A 16041-nucleotide genomic window follows, 5' to 3' on the forward strand; every position below is an offset into this window, starting at 1 on the left:
GAACTCGTAAGTGAAATGAAATTCCAATATATTCGAACGACGAAAAAAAAAAACATTTCTTCATTTTTGGCTTTGTGCTACCGGATCGGCTAGCGCATTTGGCCCGTTGTTTTCCTATAGATCGTGTGCATTGTTTTGGTTGTGCTAGAAATAATGAAAAAAGAGAAGCACGACTATCGCATAAAATATGTGAATTAGTGACGTGAATATGATGATTTTTTCGGTAATAGCATAGACAATGTGATGTATTTTAATTAAAGTAGGTGATTCAAACACACTACTTCAATCAACAGTGACAATGATATGGTTTTCGCAAAATACCTCGCACACGGTGTGTTCCCATTCATTGTACTATATCTACATAACAATGTTTAATGCGCGCACCGGAAAAAAATTAAATCAAAATCCAAAATTGGTGATCATTTCGTATGCACAATATGCTTTGAACATCGAAATATTTTTTTTTTCACTTCTATCAATCAGTTTTCGTTTGTGTTCGGATATTTTGGCGTACATCGAATTAGTTGATTACCAATTTCTTTAAATCTATGATGATTTTTTCCAATTTAGATATGAATCAAATACATTTATTCGTCAATTTAATCAAAATAATTGATATTCTACATTGATAACATAACTGTGAAATTCAATCGAGAAAAAAAAAGTTTCGGATCTATGACGTACTTTTAGGCCATAAACTATACATTTATTATTATAAATTCATACATTAATAGCCGGATTTCATGCCATCGTCCAAAATTGAAAATCGAAAAGATATGAAAGCCGGGTTAGATTACGCAGTCAATCTATTTTTTGAAAAGAAATTATAATGTTGAATAAAATGAAAAAAGTCACTCTGTTGAATTTTCACAATTTCAATTCAGGTTTATTATATATATGATTTTCTGCGAATAGAATCAAATGATAATGATCAAAAAAATAAAAGAAAATCATTTAGTGTTGTGCAAATTAAGCGAAAATTTTCTCTTCTCTTCTCTTTTTAGTAACGACTGTGCCCGGTTTATGCATGGCTTCTGGATGATTGGCCAACTCGGGTGAGCAAGTACTAACTGGACTGCTGAGAATACATTGTTTCAAATCATAAAATATTGGGCTATCATCTTTGGTAAGGAATGAAATGGCGACACCAGTTTTTCCGGCACGTCCAGTACGACCGATACGATGTGTGTATTCTTCGATTGTTTTTGCCATGTCGTAATTGATGACCATTGAAACGTCTTTGATATCGATACCTGAAATACAAAAAAAAAAAATTGAATCAGTTGACAATTCTAAATGAAGCTTCGTTTTTTTAACCGTACCTCTTCCAGCAACATTTGTAGCAACCAAAATGTCCTTAGCACCACCTGGAAAAAAATATTTTTATTTTTTTTATTGAACACGTTACGATAAAAAAGTATACTCACTTTTAAGTGCAGCCAAAGCATATTCACGCTGTTCTTGTCCTTTTCCACCATGCAACGTACACGTGCTGTGGCCCATTTTTTCCAATCCTTTTGCCAAAACATCGGCTCCCTTCTTTTGATTGACGAAAATCATAATCGGAGCGTCGAAACCTCTATTAAGAATTTCAACCAATTTCTTGCGCTTGTCATTCTCTCCCATCATGTATGCTATTTGTTCTGTACGTTCGGTTGGTTTACCGATTGAACCAATGTATACGGTGGCCGGTCTTCGTAAATAGGTTCGCGCTAAGCGCTCTACAGGCGGAGGCATCGTGGCCGTGAACATGACAGTTTGTCGATACTTCTTTTTCGAGTAGAAATTTTGCATCAATACCTATAGATTATAATCACATAGAAAATAATGGAAATTAATCAATAAGCAAATGGAATAGTAATTTTTAAGTTTTTATATCTTAAGACATACATTTTCATCTTCGGCATCGTCAGTGTCCGGTTTCAAATTGGAGACCGGCATAAAGTCCAAAATCTTCTGTACATCAGGTTCGAAACCCATGTCAATCATTCTGTCAGCTTCATCGAGAACAATATACGTACACTGATTCAATACCAAATAGCGATTCTCAAGCACATCAATCAAACGACCCGGCGTTGCAATTACAATTTCACATCCCATACGCAATTTAAAACCTTGATCTTCACGTGACAAACCACCGACAACGACAACAGTTCTGGAATGAAAGTGGAATCGGGATGTTTGGTTAAATTGCAAAATAAATGAATGGAAAAATTTGAAATAAAACTCACCTTATTCCGAGCGGTTCACCGAATTTATTTGTCTCTTCTTCAATTTGCTGGGCCAATTCACGAGTGGGTGCCAAAATAATAGCATATGGACCTTGATCGGCATCTTCCAAACGCTCGATTTTCGGTAGAGATTGAATCCATGACAACAATGGGATTAAGAATGCCAAAGTTTTTCCAGAACCTGTGAAAGTTAATCGATTTCATTTGGGTCATAAGAGAAAGTGTGTAACGAATGTATTACTATCTATTTTGTATACAATAAAAGTAATAGAGAATGAATTCATACCAGTTTCAGCAACGCCAATAATATCGCGATTTTGTAATCCAATTGAAATGGCTTGACGTTGAATGGGTGTTGGTTCTTTGTATCCGACCTTTTCAATGATATCCAAAATGTCTTTTGGAAACCCGGATTCCGTCCAGTTTCGTATTGGATTTGGAATTTTTCCACCTTTAATCGTAATATTGTAATCTTCACGGAAAATACGCCAATCACGTTCTGTCATTTCATCCACCTCCTTTTCGGACCAGTGACGATCATCCCATTTTTGTTTATCTTCCTTTCGCTTTACTTTCTTCAAACGAACCTTTTCTTGTTCTTTTTCAGCTTCGGTACGTCGCTTTTCCAGTAAATCACCATAGAAATGTGATTGTTGCTTTCGCTATGGAATTTTATTAAATTGGAATCGATTCGAATTGATTAGTCGATGAAGCAAACTAATATAGTTGAATAACAAAACTCACCTGTTCCTTAATATCGATACCAGCAATATTGCCACGACCAAAGAATTGAACATGATGTCTATCTTTATAAAGTAAGTTGTAATCATTCGATGTATCTTCATTTGTGTCCCAATCAAAAACAAATTTGCGATCATTTATACGACGTACACGACGCTTCTTCCTAACATACCCCAAATACCGTTCACGAATGGCCTCGGCCTCTTTCTCTTTGTCTTTGCTCGGATCATCCAGACGTTGTCGCGATTGATCTTCTTTGTCATCGCCTCGGTCCTTTTCACGGTGTCTACGTTCTCTTTCTCGCTCTCTATATATTGAATAAAAACAACAAAAGTTTATACACATTTCTTTCTGATTAATGCAAAGTTACATTACGTATACCTGTCTCTATCGCGTCTATCCTTATCGTCACGGTCTTTTTCACGTCGCTCTTTATTCAATATTTGTGTGACCGGAACGTCGCCGAATCGGGTAACAGCCGATTGTGCAGCACGCATCGCTGCAACTTCTTCTTGGCGCCGTTTGAGTGCCTCGGCTGCACGTTGCTCCTTTGTAATAAACACCGGCTTACTTCGAGCCGCCTCTTCGGCTTTCTTCTTTTCCAAAAGTTCTTCCAACGAAAGTGGTTCGGCTTTCTTGCCTTCCTTTGGCTTTTCGTCAACATTTTCTTCTTCGTCTTCGCCTTTGACCTTCAATTTCGGTTTTGTATCCATGCTGAATTTTATCGGTTTTCTATCCTCTTCATGTTTTCCTTTTGAACTGGATTCCGATTTTATGCGCTCAGCACCATATCTATCTTTTGACGAAACAGCATCTTTATCTCTGGCTCGGTCGCCTTCCTTTGAACGAGATCTACGGCGATAATCCTTTTCGCGCAACTTTTCTTTCGATCTTGAACGTCGGTTTCGATCTCTTGGAGACCGTGATCTGGATCGTCGCTCCCTTGAACGAGAACGTCGCTTTCGCTCATTTCCCATTGCAAACTTTCAAATTATTAACCAATCTAAAATTAGAGAAAAATAAATTTGTTTGTGTTTGGTTTGTAAACGTTTATGGAAAAATTGAGGTTATTTCATTTGGACGAGGTAAAAAGAAAAAAAGAAAGTGAAAAATTAGCTTTTGAACATAATTTTTCGGTTTATCGAACCTATTTTTTTGTTTGAACCAACTTTTTACTTAAAAATATAAACTAACAAGTTTTTTTGTATGATTTTAATTGTTTTAGAATGAATTTGTTTAAAGAAAACTTAATGCAGGTATATTCTGTGTTGCATTTACATTGACATTGACAGTTGTTCCAATACATTTCCATTGGGATAAGAATTTCACGGATAGGATAGTCGTTGATTGTGTTAGTGATGTTTGTTACAGTGTATGGTTCGTTTATTGTGGAGAACTGTCATGCATATAGGTATACGTGTATGGATACACGGTGAATCTGTTGGTCGATTATTAAATATTACCAAAAACTGATTTTTAATTCATCAAAACATTTTCAAAATATATTCGTGAAATACATGAATTCAATTCCAACCACCTTCTATTAGAAGTTATCACTATTGCTGCACAATTTATGACAAAAGTAAAACTTATTGAGCATCAAGAACGGTAATTACTCGAATTTCTTTGGATTTTTTCCATTTTGTCTTAGTACAAAAGTGATTTATATATATATTGAATTTTGGCAGTGTTGAATTATCATCAGAACAACGACAGTGCGGCCAGAACAAAACTAGATACAAAACGAAGGCGACGCTAATAAAACGATATTGTTATAATCGATCGATTTTGGACTTGAATGACTGAAAAATGATTGTTTTGAGGAAATATTCGAATGCTCAGCAATGTAAATCGCTCTTAGATAACCATTCAAATATTTCGTCGAAGCAATGGTCATTTGGTTAATCATTTACACGTCCAGGTGGTAAATACCGAAATCCCTCCCCCAGTGCCCATGATTCACATTGTGAATCTACTGCTTGATATTTGACTCGATTGTTAAAGATTTCCAAATTGTTATAATCGATCAATATCTATTTCGGATCTGAATGGACAATGATTCAACGAAATATTTGAATGCTCAGCAATGTAAATCGCTTATAGACAACCATTCAAACATTTCTTTCAAACAATGGTTAAACATCACATCCTAGTGGAGGATTAATACCAAAATCCCCATTGAAATTTTCATAAATTTTGTATGGAGACACCATGGGAGGGATTGCCCAATAGCAAAAATGAAATATGCGCAAAAAATTAGCTATAGTTGGTCATACACAGTGATGGTTTTTTACTATCTGAATAGCGCTAGCTATTCGCAGCGTCTGTTTGGTTTTCTTCATATTTTCAATATTTCTGTTCAATAGTCAAATTAAACTATCTACAATTCGCAGACACAATTTTTTTTCTCAAAGTAGTTATTTTTTCATATTAAAAAATTCATTTTACCGGCTTGTCTCAAAATGACATAGTTTAACTTTTGACGTGAAAAAGTGATAAAAATGCCGTAAAATATTCACATGTTAAAAGTACATAGAGGATTTAAATTATTTTTTTTATTTTGTACCTAACATTTTGTAACATTTTCATTTGACTTCTTTAGCAGGTATATCGCTTAGTTGAACATTAACAAGAATTTCACAGATAGGATAATCGTTGATTGTGTTAGTAATGTTCGTTACAGTGTATGCTTAGTTCATAAAGATATACCTGTACGCTGTATAGTCATTAGTAACACTGTGGATCAAATGGTTGATATTTGACTCGACTGGTAAACATTTTCAATAGCCGGTGAATTTAAAACAAAACCATTTTCAAAATATACTTGTGAAATACATTAGTTCAATTCCAACCACCTTCGCATACTATTGGATGAGCAACAATACAAATTACATGTATTAAAAATCGACGCGTCAAATTGGGCATCATTTTTAACGGTAATTAGCAATTTTTCACTGGATTTTTTCCTCCATTTTTTTCTTAGTACTAAAGTGATTTCGTTTGATTCATTGACAGTGTTGAATTATCATCAGATCGACAACAATGTCACGACGTTCGACCAGAATAGCTGCAATACAAAGCATCGAAACCGGTAAACATTTAGCACCACCAAAACCAAAGCGACGCAAATTGAACCATGCCAAAAAACAAAATGGCGATAGCAATAGTTCAACTACTATTTTGGAACTGAATGAACATTGCTTTCAGGAAATATTTGATTGGTTATCTGTGAACGATTTACATTCATTTGGTAAAACATGTACAAAATTACAAAAACTTGCTGGCTGTCACTTTCAACAAAATTATCCGACACAATCCGTTCAGTTTTGCGAATTATGTTCAGTATTACAGAAATTTGATGGTTTCGAAAAATATTCCAAAAATATAACTATTACTATCTGTAAGGAATGTGAACGGAATTCTATCAATAAGAACCGAGACGAGCAATATCAGTATATCAACGCACAGTGTAATCAATCACTTAAACGCATCAAATTTGAACGTTGTACTTTGACTGCATGTGCTTTGGATAACATTCGTACCGCATTGAATAGTGTTGAAGAACTGCGCATATCGTCTTGTACTGCTGTGGACGATTTGCATGAATGTTTGCTGAAACATTGCCCGAATTTAAAGATATTATTCATTGACAATACACTGTTTTCAATAAATTGGAAATGGCTGCATCAAACGTATCCAATGCTTGTGCATTTGCAATTGATTCGGATGCCAAGGAGAAACTATGAACCAATGGACCTGGTGTTGCAGTTTCTTGAAAAGAATCCAAATATTCGAAAACTCACAGTTGGTATGAGTTATCTCGAAGAATGCGTCGAATCATTGATGGAAACAAATATTCAGCTCGATGAGCTCACCATTAAAGAGTACAGCCAGAAGAATGAAATACCGACCAGTTTAATAAATCAACTCTACGAACGTGGCTTCTACAAAAAAATAAATTTGTTAGCCCGAGATGTAGTCAATGTTACAGACTGGGAATGGAATATTTATGGACTTGGAAAGTTCTATGCTCAAATAAGTACACAGCCTAATTCAGATTATTCTAATTTGGTCAATATCAAAGAATTATGGCCCCGTTGGAGTCCCGACATACGACGAAATGTATGGCCAGGACATAGATACCTGAGTAAAGAAGTCTACTACATTGAACTGGATCGATTCGCAAAATGTATGATAAACCTCGAACGAATCTGGCTTAGTTTAAATCTTTTTTTTACGTTTAGCAACATTCAAATTCAAAATTGACAGACTTCCTCAAAAACAAAATTAAACTAAAAATTGTTTTCTAAACGTATTGTTCAGAATGATTTTGAAATTTGCGTGTGTAGAGTATACATGTGTAGACATATGATGTTCTATTGACAGTTCTTTCAATGACATTGACATTTGAACGCTGTTTTCATTTACAAAAACATTGATACGTATGCATCCTACATCAATTCTACCGTAAACATTTGACTCTATTTTCAGAATAGTTTTTGTTGGTAAAAACGACACACACGAAAAATTTATTGTTGATATACGAATTGACGACATTGAAAACTTCAATAGAATTCAAGTCGGAAAATAATTACAATTGTTAAAAATGTCATTCATCTAGTTTTGTTGATTTGTGTATAACAATAGAATTTGTGTGCACACAGAGTAAGTCTTTTTATTTTTTTTTTTATTGGTTGACGTATTAGCGTTAAGTTTCACATCGTATTAAATAGGGTAGTGTAAATAAAGTGAATTCATCACACAAGCATCTTGAAATCTTCCAAAAGTGTCTTCCAACGCATCACTTTCACGTCACTCATAATTTCATCGGTTATTCAATAAAATTTTAATTTAAACAGTTTCATTTTTTGTTGATTTCATTCATTGAGTATTGCATTTTATTATCAGCTGTTATCGAGTGATGACCGCAACAAACAAGTTTTAATATGACTTCATTCCATTAACATCAGTGGGTGTAATGGATACGACTAAGAGATTACACATCAACGAAACCATATAGTTCATCACAATTTCACTTTGTTGCTATGCACGAATTTAAGTTTTAATTTTCAATATATTGATGTGTTAACTTTTATTTCATGTGATTAGCTTGTAATGTGTAATCTAGATAATAAATAAATAAATGATGTATAATTTCAGTGCAATATATATTCGTATAATCGTTGTGAAAGTATACACGTGAAAATGTTTTCAACGTCAAACTCAACGGATGCTATTAATCCGAATATTATTACTGCGGAGAGCGAACGGTCACCAATAGCAGGCATGCGAATCTTTCGTCGATTTGGTGCATTAGTTGGAAATAATCATTCAACAAGTTCCAACTCAACAAATGATGGATACGTGGAATTCGGTATTTCGGATACAGAACGAACTGGCAGAACATTGGGAACATTTGCTGGTGTTTTTAGCCCCGTCGCACTTTCCATGTTCAGCGCTTTGCTATTCATTCGAGTTGGTAAGTGATTTTTTTTTATCTTCCGAAATACACAATTTCTACCTTTTCATTGAAGAAATCATTTTCTTCAAAAAAATTCGCCAAAAAAGCGTTATTCATCGAAGATTAAATATTTAGAAAAAAAAATCATCATTTCGATTCAATCGTAGTATAAATATATGAATCACCATTATTTACATGAAATAATAATGTATTTGTTTATCAAAATGAAATATAAACATGTTGTGTAATGATTTCAGGTTTTCTTGTTGGAAATGCTGGTCTATATGTGGTATTGCTTCAATTTGTAATCGCATACGCGATACTGTTGTTTACAGTCTCTTCAGTGTGTGCGATTTCAACGAATGGAGCGGTCGAAGGAGGCGGTGTCTATTGTAAGTACACAAAAAAATATAGAATTTTATCGCTCTTTTCGTTTTTTAAAAAGTGAATCACATTTTGTATGTTTTAGTTTAGCGTAAAATATTCGTAGTTTGAATACAAAAAAAAAAATATTTTTTTCTTGATAAATATTAGATGTTTAAAAAAATGTCATTTTCAGTCATGATAAGTCGAACTTTGGGCCCTGAATTTGGTGGAGCCATCGGAACGCTATTTTTTTTCGCAAACGTTGTCGGAAGTGCTTTAGCGATTACTGGCTGTACCGAAGGTATCGTCGACAATCTGGGACCTGGCGGCTACTATGGCGGCGAACATGGACTTATAAATAACGGGCCATGGTGGCGTTTTCTCTACTGTACACTTGTGAACACATTAATGTTGCTTGTTTGTTTGGTCGGTGCATCGTTGTTTGCAAAAACAAATGTACTCATTCTGGGAATTGTGATTGTTTGTTTGATTTCAACATTTGTTTCGTTTTTGACAAGAGGCGAACTTCAGGTACAAATATTAACTCTCAAATTAAAAAAAATAATAAACAAAACTAATGAGAACATTGCCTTTATATAGGTCCCCGTACCAAGTGACAATACACTCGTTCAAAATGCAACACATCTAGTAAATTATACATACACCGGACTTAGTATGGATACCTTACAGGCCAATCTTTATCCACAATATGGTCAAGATTATTCGGCTGGCGGTAGATATGTAACATTTGCCATTGTGTTTGGTGTTTTATTCTCTGGTGTGACTGGCATAATGGCCGGTGCAAATATGAGCGGTGAATTGAAAAGTCCAAGTCGAAGCATCCCAGTTGGTACAATGTCAGCGGTTGCATTCACATTTACCTGTTATGTGCTGCTATCATTATTCATTGCAGCAACATCGACAAGTGAATTGCTAAGAAATAACTATCTATTTTTGATGCCCGTCAATCTATGGCCGATTTTTGTTGCGATTGGTATTTTAATGGCGACATTTTCAACGGCATTATCAAATTTGATTGGTTCGAGTCGGGTACTTGAAGCAATGGCAAGGGATAGAGTGTATGGAAGAATTTTGGATTTTGTATCGCGCGGTACTTACAAAAATAATCCCATTGCAGCGGTGCTGATTAGTTGGATACTTGTCGAAGGCATATTATTGATTGGTTCATTGAATTTAATCGCACAAATTAATTCAGTCCTGTTTTTATTATCATATATGGCAACGAATTTGGCATGTTTGGGAATTGAATTGACCGGTGCACCAAATTTCCGTCCCACCTTCAAATATTTTACATGGCATACATGTCTTATCGGTTTAATTGGAACGCTTACAATGATGTTTATTATCAATTTCATTTATGCTTCCATCTCAATCATATTATGTTTGATTCTAATCATTTTCCTACACATCTTTTCGCCGATATCACAAAAAACTGACTCTGGTTCAATATCGCAAGCGCTAATGTTCCATCAGGTTCGAAAATATCTGTTGATGTTAGACTCACGTAAGGATCATGTCAAATTTTGGCGACCTCAAATGCTCCTTCTCTTATCGAGCCCACGTACCGCATGTCCGCTGATTGATTTTGTGAACGATATGAAAAAAGGCGGACTGTATGTGTTGGGCCACGTGAAAGTCGGTGAATTTGGTGAATATAAGTCAAATGAGGATCCAGTCATTGAAGAATACGGAAAGTGGCTATCATTGATCGATCACATGCGAGTGAAGGCATTTGCTGAAGTTACAATGGCACGCACAATACGAGAAGGCATACAACATTTAATTCGATGCTCTGGAATGGGCGCCATGAAACCGAATACCATCATTTTAGGCTTTTATGACGAGGAAAATTTAACCGATTTCTTTATGAAGTAAGAGGCAACACATTTTTCCATATTCAAAACTGTTGTAATTTCATATTTCCTTGAACATTTTATTTGCAGCGAGAGTTCTTTGTATAAAACGGAAAAATTCAATACAAACAATGAGATAACGTTCCCAATTAGGCCAAATGGAGTGCGAGATCACTTGACACCGGAGGAATATGTGGCGATAATTTGTGATGTATTGCGTATGAAAAAGAATATTTGTTTGTGTCGTCATTTTCATCGTTTGGACAAACATTTAATTGCAAAGAGCAATCATATTTTATACATTGACGTCTGGCCCATTAACGTATTTGATCCGACCAATAATAATCCGTTCGATGTCGTTTCTCTATTCATGCTTCAACTGGCATGTATCATCAACATGTTGCCAAAATGGAAAAGCTTACAATTGCGCGTTTTCTTGTGTGAATCAAACAATTCCAGTCGACAAAGGTAAGAGACTATATATAGATTTTTATGGTGATGTGTAAACAGTCATTGTATCTTATATATCTTATGTCTTGTATCGTCCATTTCTCGTATCGTTTAATCTAAAAAAAAGCAATTTCAGTGTTAATTCATCGGCGTCATCGTTTGATCGACCGGCTGAATTTAAACTACGGCAACTACTCAAGGAATTGCGTATATCGGCGTCAATCCATCAGATACCTGAATGGTACCAAAATGAGGAATTCGCACAAAACGGAAACATTCTGAAATTGTTCACAAACAATGGCGATAACGATGGAATTGACATCTCTGATGAGGACATAAATCGATCGAAACTGTATATGCAAGGGTAAAAAGATGACATTTTGTTTCGATGATACATTTTCAATAATTGCTGTTTTTTTTTTTTTGCACAGAGTTAACAAAATCATTCAGGATCAATCGAATCAGTCTGCTTGTACGTTCATCTATTTAGCATCACCGCCGAACATTAATTCATCAAACTGGCAGGAATCCAGCCGTCATTATTTGGAGCTATTGACCGAACTGACGGTTGATCTGCCGCCAACAATCCTTGTTCACGGTACACACACGGTCACATCAACGAATCTCTAACATAACCACCAAATGAAAAATGAACTTGGCAATCGAAATGACAGAATGAATATTGAACTTAGGACACACAGGACTATCGATAATTCGATCCATGATGATTAACTCTATTTTTTTACACATATATACACAAAACACAATATTACTATTACTCTTAGTTTATAGCATGTATTAACAATGTATTAGTTAGAAGCAAAGATAAAAGAGAATCTATCGTGATAGGATGCACACAGTGTGTCAGATACGAATATGCGTAATTTCCCAAAAAAATAATTGATATTTGCATACAATAGTGATAGTGGTATAAATATTCCTCAAATGTGTCGTGATTGTAGCATTGTGACGTAAACAAAAAAAAAGTATAGTATTTTTTTAAACGTATAAATGTTAAATGTTCCAATTGATGATATTCTTTTTAGAAATAAATTGACAAATCTTCCGACTTTGGAGTAAAATCAAAACAACGATATGTATCTGAATGTTTTCACTAATTGAATTTGATATGGCATATATTTATTGCACATTTATGGCAATTTATATATCAATGTGTATTATTTAATGATGAAATTTAAAATAGGAGACCCAGAGAAATTAGATGAATGTCGCTGCTGAGAAATGACACTTTTGTATGGAGAAATTCTCACCGGAATCAACAATTGATGCAACGAGGTCATTTTTGGAATATTTGGAGCTGATGGAAACCAAATTTTCAGAGTTTGTGCTATCACCGATTGATGTTGAATGAGTTTTTACTTTTCCGCACACACCTACTCATAGAGAAAAACATTAAGATTTACCACTACATTTTTAAGAAACGCTACTATTGGGTTTTTTCTTTCGCAGGTGTACGGCATTAAATTGTGAGAAAGATTTTTTTTGTCTAAAAGCTACAATATGATCTGTCAAAATTGTCATTCATCGCAACATAAATATATTCAATTAATTGTATTTAAATTTTTATCATTTTAAAAAATAAATGTTCGTGAACAAATCTATTTAAAACAGTTTCAGTTTAAAAACACCTATCTACTTTTTTGTGTTTTTGACTTATTCTAACACCGTGTTTAGCACCATGTTGAGAAAATATGCTTTTTTAACGATTTTAAAATGTAGGCCATTCATCTGTTGCGGTAGAGAATAACTTCAGTTGGCTCTCCATTTGTCCGTTTCTTTATACATACGGCTGATATTGTCGTGCAACATTTTTTCTTGTTCTGAAAGTAGAAACAATTTCAATTTAAATATCCCATCGAAATGTGACGGGATTTGATTTTCAAATACCAAAAGTCTTCGCTACTCATACCTTTTGTAATATTGGAAATGACACTTTGCTTCCGTAAAAATTCATCACATAGCTCTTTGTTGAGACCAAAAGCGTGCATGTTACAAGTGAATGTGCTGTGTCAATAAATAAATATTGAAGTAATGAAAAAATCTCGAAATAGGGTTGTTTAAAAAAAAAAAAAAAAAAAAATTACCCTAATTGGCCAAAACAAATGTTTCGTTGAAATTCTTGATCATCTTTAATCATTTCCAAATTCGCTTGAACATCTCTAGCCAAATGTCTTTGAACTGATTTTGCTCCCGAGCTCAAATCCTCATCACTCGAATCGGACTCCAATTTAACGGTTATCGTTTGTGGAATTGGACGATGACTTCGTTCACTTTGTACGGCGTCAAAATAAGCTGCATTCCAAAAACGAATCGCCTGCCAAATCGGCTGAAAACGTAAGTATGTATACAAATATTCACGATAGGGTTCGCATCCCGGCACATCAACTGAAAGTAGAATTTCAAGATAACGTAACCAAATCAAAACACCACCTTAAAACTGTGATGGAAACTGTCATCAATTTCATACTGAATGAAAAAATACAAAAAATAATAACCTTCATAGAAAAACGTGAAGCACATGTTCATCAATATTTTAGCTGGGCTGAAATCATCATTTTCATGGCATTCAAATAGCACGATAGCAAAATGTTGAACCAACGAATAAAATGTGTTTTCGTTCACTTTTTTCGAACGTGACCGCTGTGCACTCACCAAGCGTGCGAATAAAAGACGACCGATTTCAGTCTACGTAATGAAAAAATAAAATAAAATGAAGAACAAAAAAATCAATGCAGATAAGTGTTCTCAAAGCGTACCCTTGATTTAAGGCCAAATTCAGATTTTAATTCCAATGTTAGTTGAGCACTATTATCGAATAAAATATCGACATAGCGTCGTATGAACTCCAATGTATCATCTTCACACTGACTTTCAAGACTAGCTATTGATTTTAGCGATTGTATCGAGTGGTCGGAGTTCGAATAGTCCCATCGTTTTAATTCGATTGATGCTTCGCTCACACTAAATTGATGAATATCAATTTCTCCATTCGAATCGAATGCAGTCATCCCTGGGTAAGTATTGATTCAAATTATACCAGTTTCATAAACAGAAAACACTTTTTATTTATTTTCAACGCACATACCTCGCGGAATTGATAAGCAGCTAATCGTTTTATCAGCGTCTTTTGTTTGATTCACATCGATTGAATCTTCTTTCGGTAAATCACCAGCCAATGTATGCACCGATGTGGGTGTCTTTGAGATCATGGAATTACTATTACTTTCGCTTAAAGAAGACTCTGGATTTGTATCAATCATATTGCACTTTTTGGTATTCGTCGATTTACTCCCTAAAACAAATTACATGTGTTGATTTAAAAAAAAAAATTTGCAAAGCATTAACAGCTATATATTACTAGTGATAAAATTCGGATGACGATATTTCCCCGATGAAACTTCGTCGTGCGCTCTTCTCTCTTTCACCTTTCGTGCATCAAAATCAATTATATGTTCATCCAGTGAAACTGTAATTGAATAATTCACTCGTTTTTTTCTTTCATTTCAAAATTGTCTTTTAATTTGAACCAAATTAAATAGAAATCAATTTTGGATAAATAATAAAATTGCCATTACCATCATCCGTATGTTTTCCACTGTTTTTATTTGAATTTCGATCATTTGACTGTGATTCAGATGATGAGCTTAATGTTGCGTTAATATCGAGCTAAAAACAAATAAAACTGTACTATTTTCCGTTGAAACCTGAAATATTTCCATAATATGCCCGTACCTTGGTCGTTATTCCATTAATTAGGTCATTACTACTGCCGAGCACTGATAAAAATTTCGATTTTAAAAAACTTGGTGTTCGATCCATTAGAATTTTCACTTTACCATCGGAACCTTTGCGACTATTTTGATCGTTTGCTTGTAAATCAACCATATTTAGAACCGACCTTGATTCGTGTGCTGTATCTATTTTTCTATTTGTACGAAATAATAATTTTTTTGGAGCACAATTTTCATGCCAATTTTATCGAAGTCAACGTTACAACTGCAATAGTTCTTGGTTCCGCAAAACGAATGTTTTGTCGCTTGAAATTGGTTTCTGTGCTATTTTTTATGCGTGCGATAAGGCTCGAAAACATTTGCTCACCGATTGTGTGCTTCACCAATTACCCGTGTTGTGGTTGTTTTGTTTTTTTTTTTTTTCTACCTAAATCAAATTATGTGGTTACGATCTTTTCCCCTTACGTTTACGAAGTTAAAATCGAAAAAAGACACTTTTTGTTGTGTAATTAATTCAGTCCATGTTCGATATGGAAAGCTCAATTTGTATTTATTTAATTACTATTTTGGAAGTATGCACGAACAACGAATTAATAAAATTTAAGACATATTTGCTTTTCTACGTTGACTTGATTGAAACAAAATTTGCAAAAAAGCAACGAAAAAACCCCCATCAAACTCCAATGCAGTGGTCGTTTTCCATTCGCATACATATAGATGCATATATGCTGTATGTTTGTGTCCTTATGCGCTATATAGCGTATATATTTAACAAATATGTGCATCGTGCACTTTGAGAAGCATTCTTCAAAAGAGCAATAACAATATTTTCATTGCACGTACGCGCGCACACTGTGTCCCAATAAGATGGAATTTATGAAATCCACACACATATTTCACGTGGTAAATAATAATAATCACCCTATTTAATATGAAAAATGAAGCGATGCACATATATCGAATCAGCTGTATTTTTATTTAATGCAGTCGGTGCGCACAATGCACATAAACATTCGACGAGCGTGCAAATATCGTTATGTATATTATAGACATTGGTGTCCCATCTAATTTTGTACATAAGTTAACATGTTAATTTTGACCTACAAATCGTAACAAATTGACGATGAATGGAATTTATTTTTTTCTTTTTTATAAAAAAAAATATT

General features: G+C 34.4%; 4 protein-coding genes across 5 annotated transcripts; 2 read left to right on the forward strand and 2 right to left on the reverse strand.

The window, feature by feature from the left end:
* Positions 1–859: 859 nt before the first annotated feature.
* On the reverse strand, positions 860–4247 carry LOC116337119 (probable ATP-dependent RNA helicase DDX23). The gene is made up of 9 exons (XM_031761447.1): positions 4120–4247; positions 3354–3975; positions 2976–3279; positions 2518–2893; positions 2232–2412; positions 1891–2155; positions 1428–1800; positions 1323–1367; positions 860–1253 (listed from the first exon to the last, which is right to left on the reverse strand). The coding sequence occupies exons 2-9, from the start codon at positions 3947–3949 to the stop codon at positions 970–972; spliced, it is 2424 nt and encodes an 807-aa protein (XP_031617307.1). The 5' UTR covers positions 3950–3975; positions 4120–4247; the 3' UTR covers positions 860–969.
* Positions 4248–5618: 1371 nt separating this feature from the next.
* On the forward strand, positions 5619–7351 carry LOC116336955. Its single transcript, XM_031761194.1, has 2 exons — positions 5619–5908; positions 5988–7351. Exon 2 carries the CDS (start codon positions 6015–6017, stop codon positions 7236–7238), a length of 1224 nt encoding a protein of 407 aa, XP_031617054.1. The 5' UTR covers positions 5619–5908; positions 5988–6014; the 3' UTR covers positions 7239–7351.
* A 138-nt stretch (positions 7352–7489) lies between these two features.
* On the forward strand, positions 7490–12219 carry LOC116336953 (solute carrier family 12 member 9). Of its 2 annotated transcripts, none has more exons than XM_031761190.1 (8): positions 7490–7637; positions 8133–8451; positions 8691–8825; positions 8993–9330; positions 9400–10691; positions 10764–11141; positions 11251–11487; positions 11555–12219. In XM_031761190.1, exons 2-8 carry the CDS (start codon positions 8178–8180, stop codon positions 11751–11753), a joined length of 2853 nt encoding a protein of 950 aa, XP_031617050.1. In that variant the 5' UTR covers positions 7490–7637; positions 8133–8177; the 3' UTR covers positions 11754–12219. The 2 variants fall into 2 exon arrangements, with proteins under 2 accessions (XP_031617050.1, XP_031617051.1); XM_031761191.1 differs by having other exon boundaries at positions 7491–7637; positions 11260–11487.
* A 40-nt stretch (positions 12220–12259) lies between these two features.
* Positions 12260–15921, reverse strand: LOC116336954 (uncharacterized protein KIAA0513). Its single transcript, XM_031761193.1, has 9 exons — positions 14877–15921; positions 14720–14810; positions 14503–14610; positions 14230–14436; positions 13901–14154; positions 13640–13829; positions 13229–13529; positions 13054–13148; positions 12260–12964 (listed from the first exon to the last, which is right to left on the reverse strand). The coding sequence occupies exons 1-9, from the start codon at positions 15027–15029 to the stop codon at positions 12894–12896; spliced, it is 1470 nt and encodes a 489-aa protein (XP_031617053.1). The 5' UTR covers positions 15030–15921; the 3' UTR covers positions 12260–12893.
* Positions 15922–16041: the final 120 nt, after the last annotated feature.

Source organism: Contarinia nasturtii, unplaced genomic scaffold (genome assembly GCF_009176525.2).
Source record: "Contarinia nasturtii isolate CC-2019 unplaced genomic scaffold, AAFC_CNas_1.1 Cnas_scaffold_220, whole genome shotgun sequence".
Lineage (NCBI taxonomy): Eukaryota > Metazoa > Arthropoda > Insecta > Diptera > Cecidomyiidae > Contarinia > Contarinia nasturtii.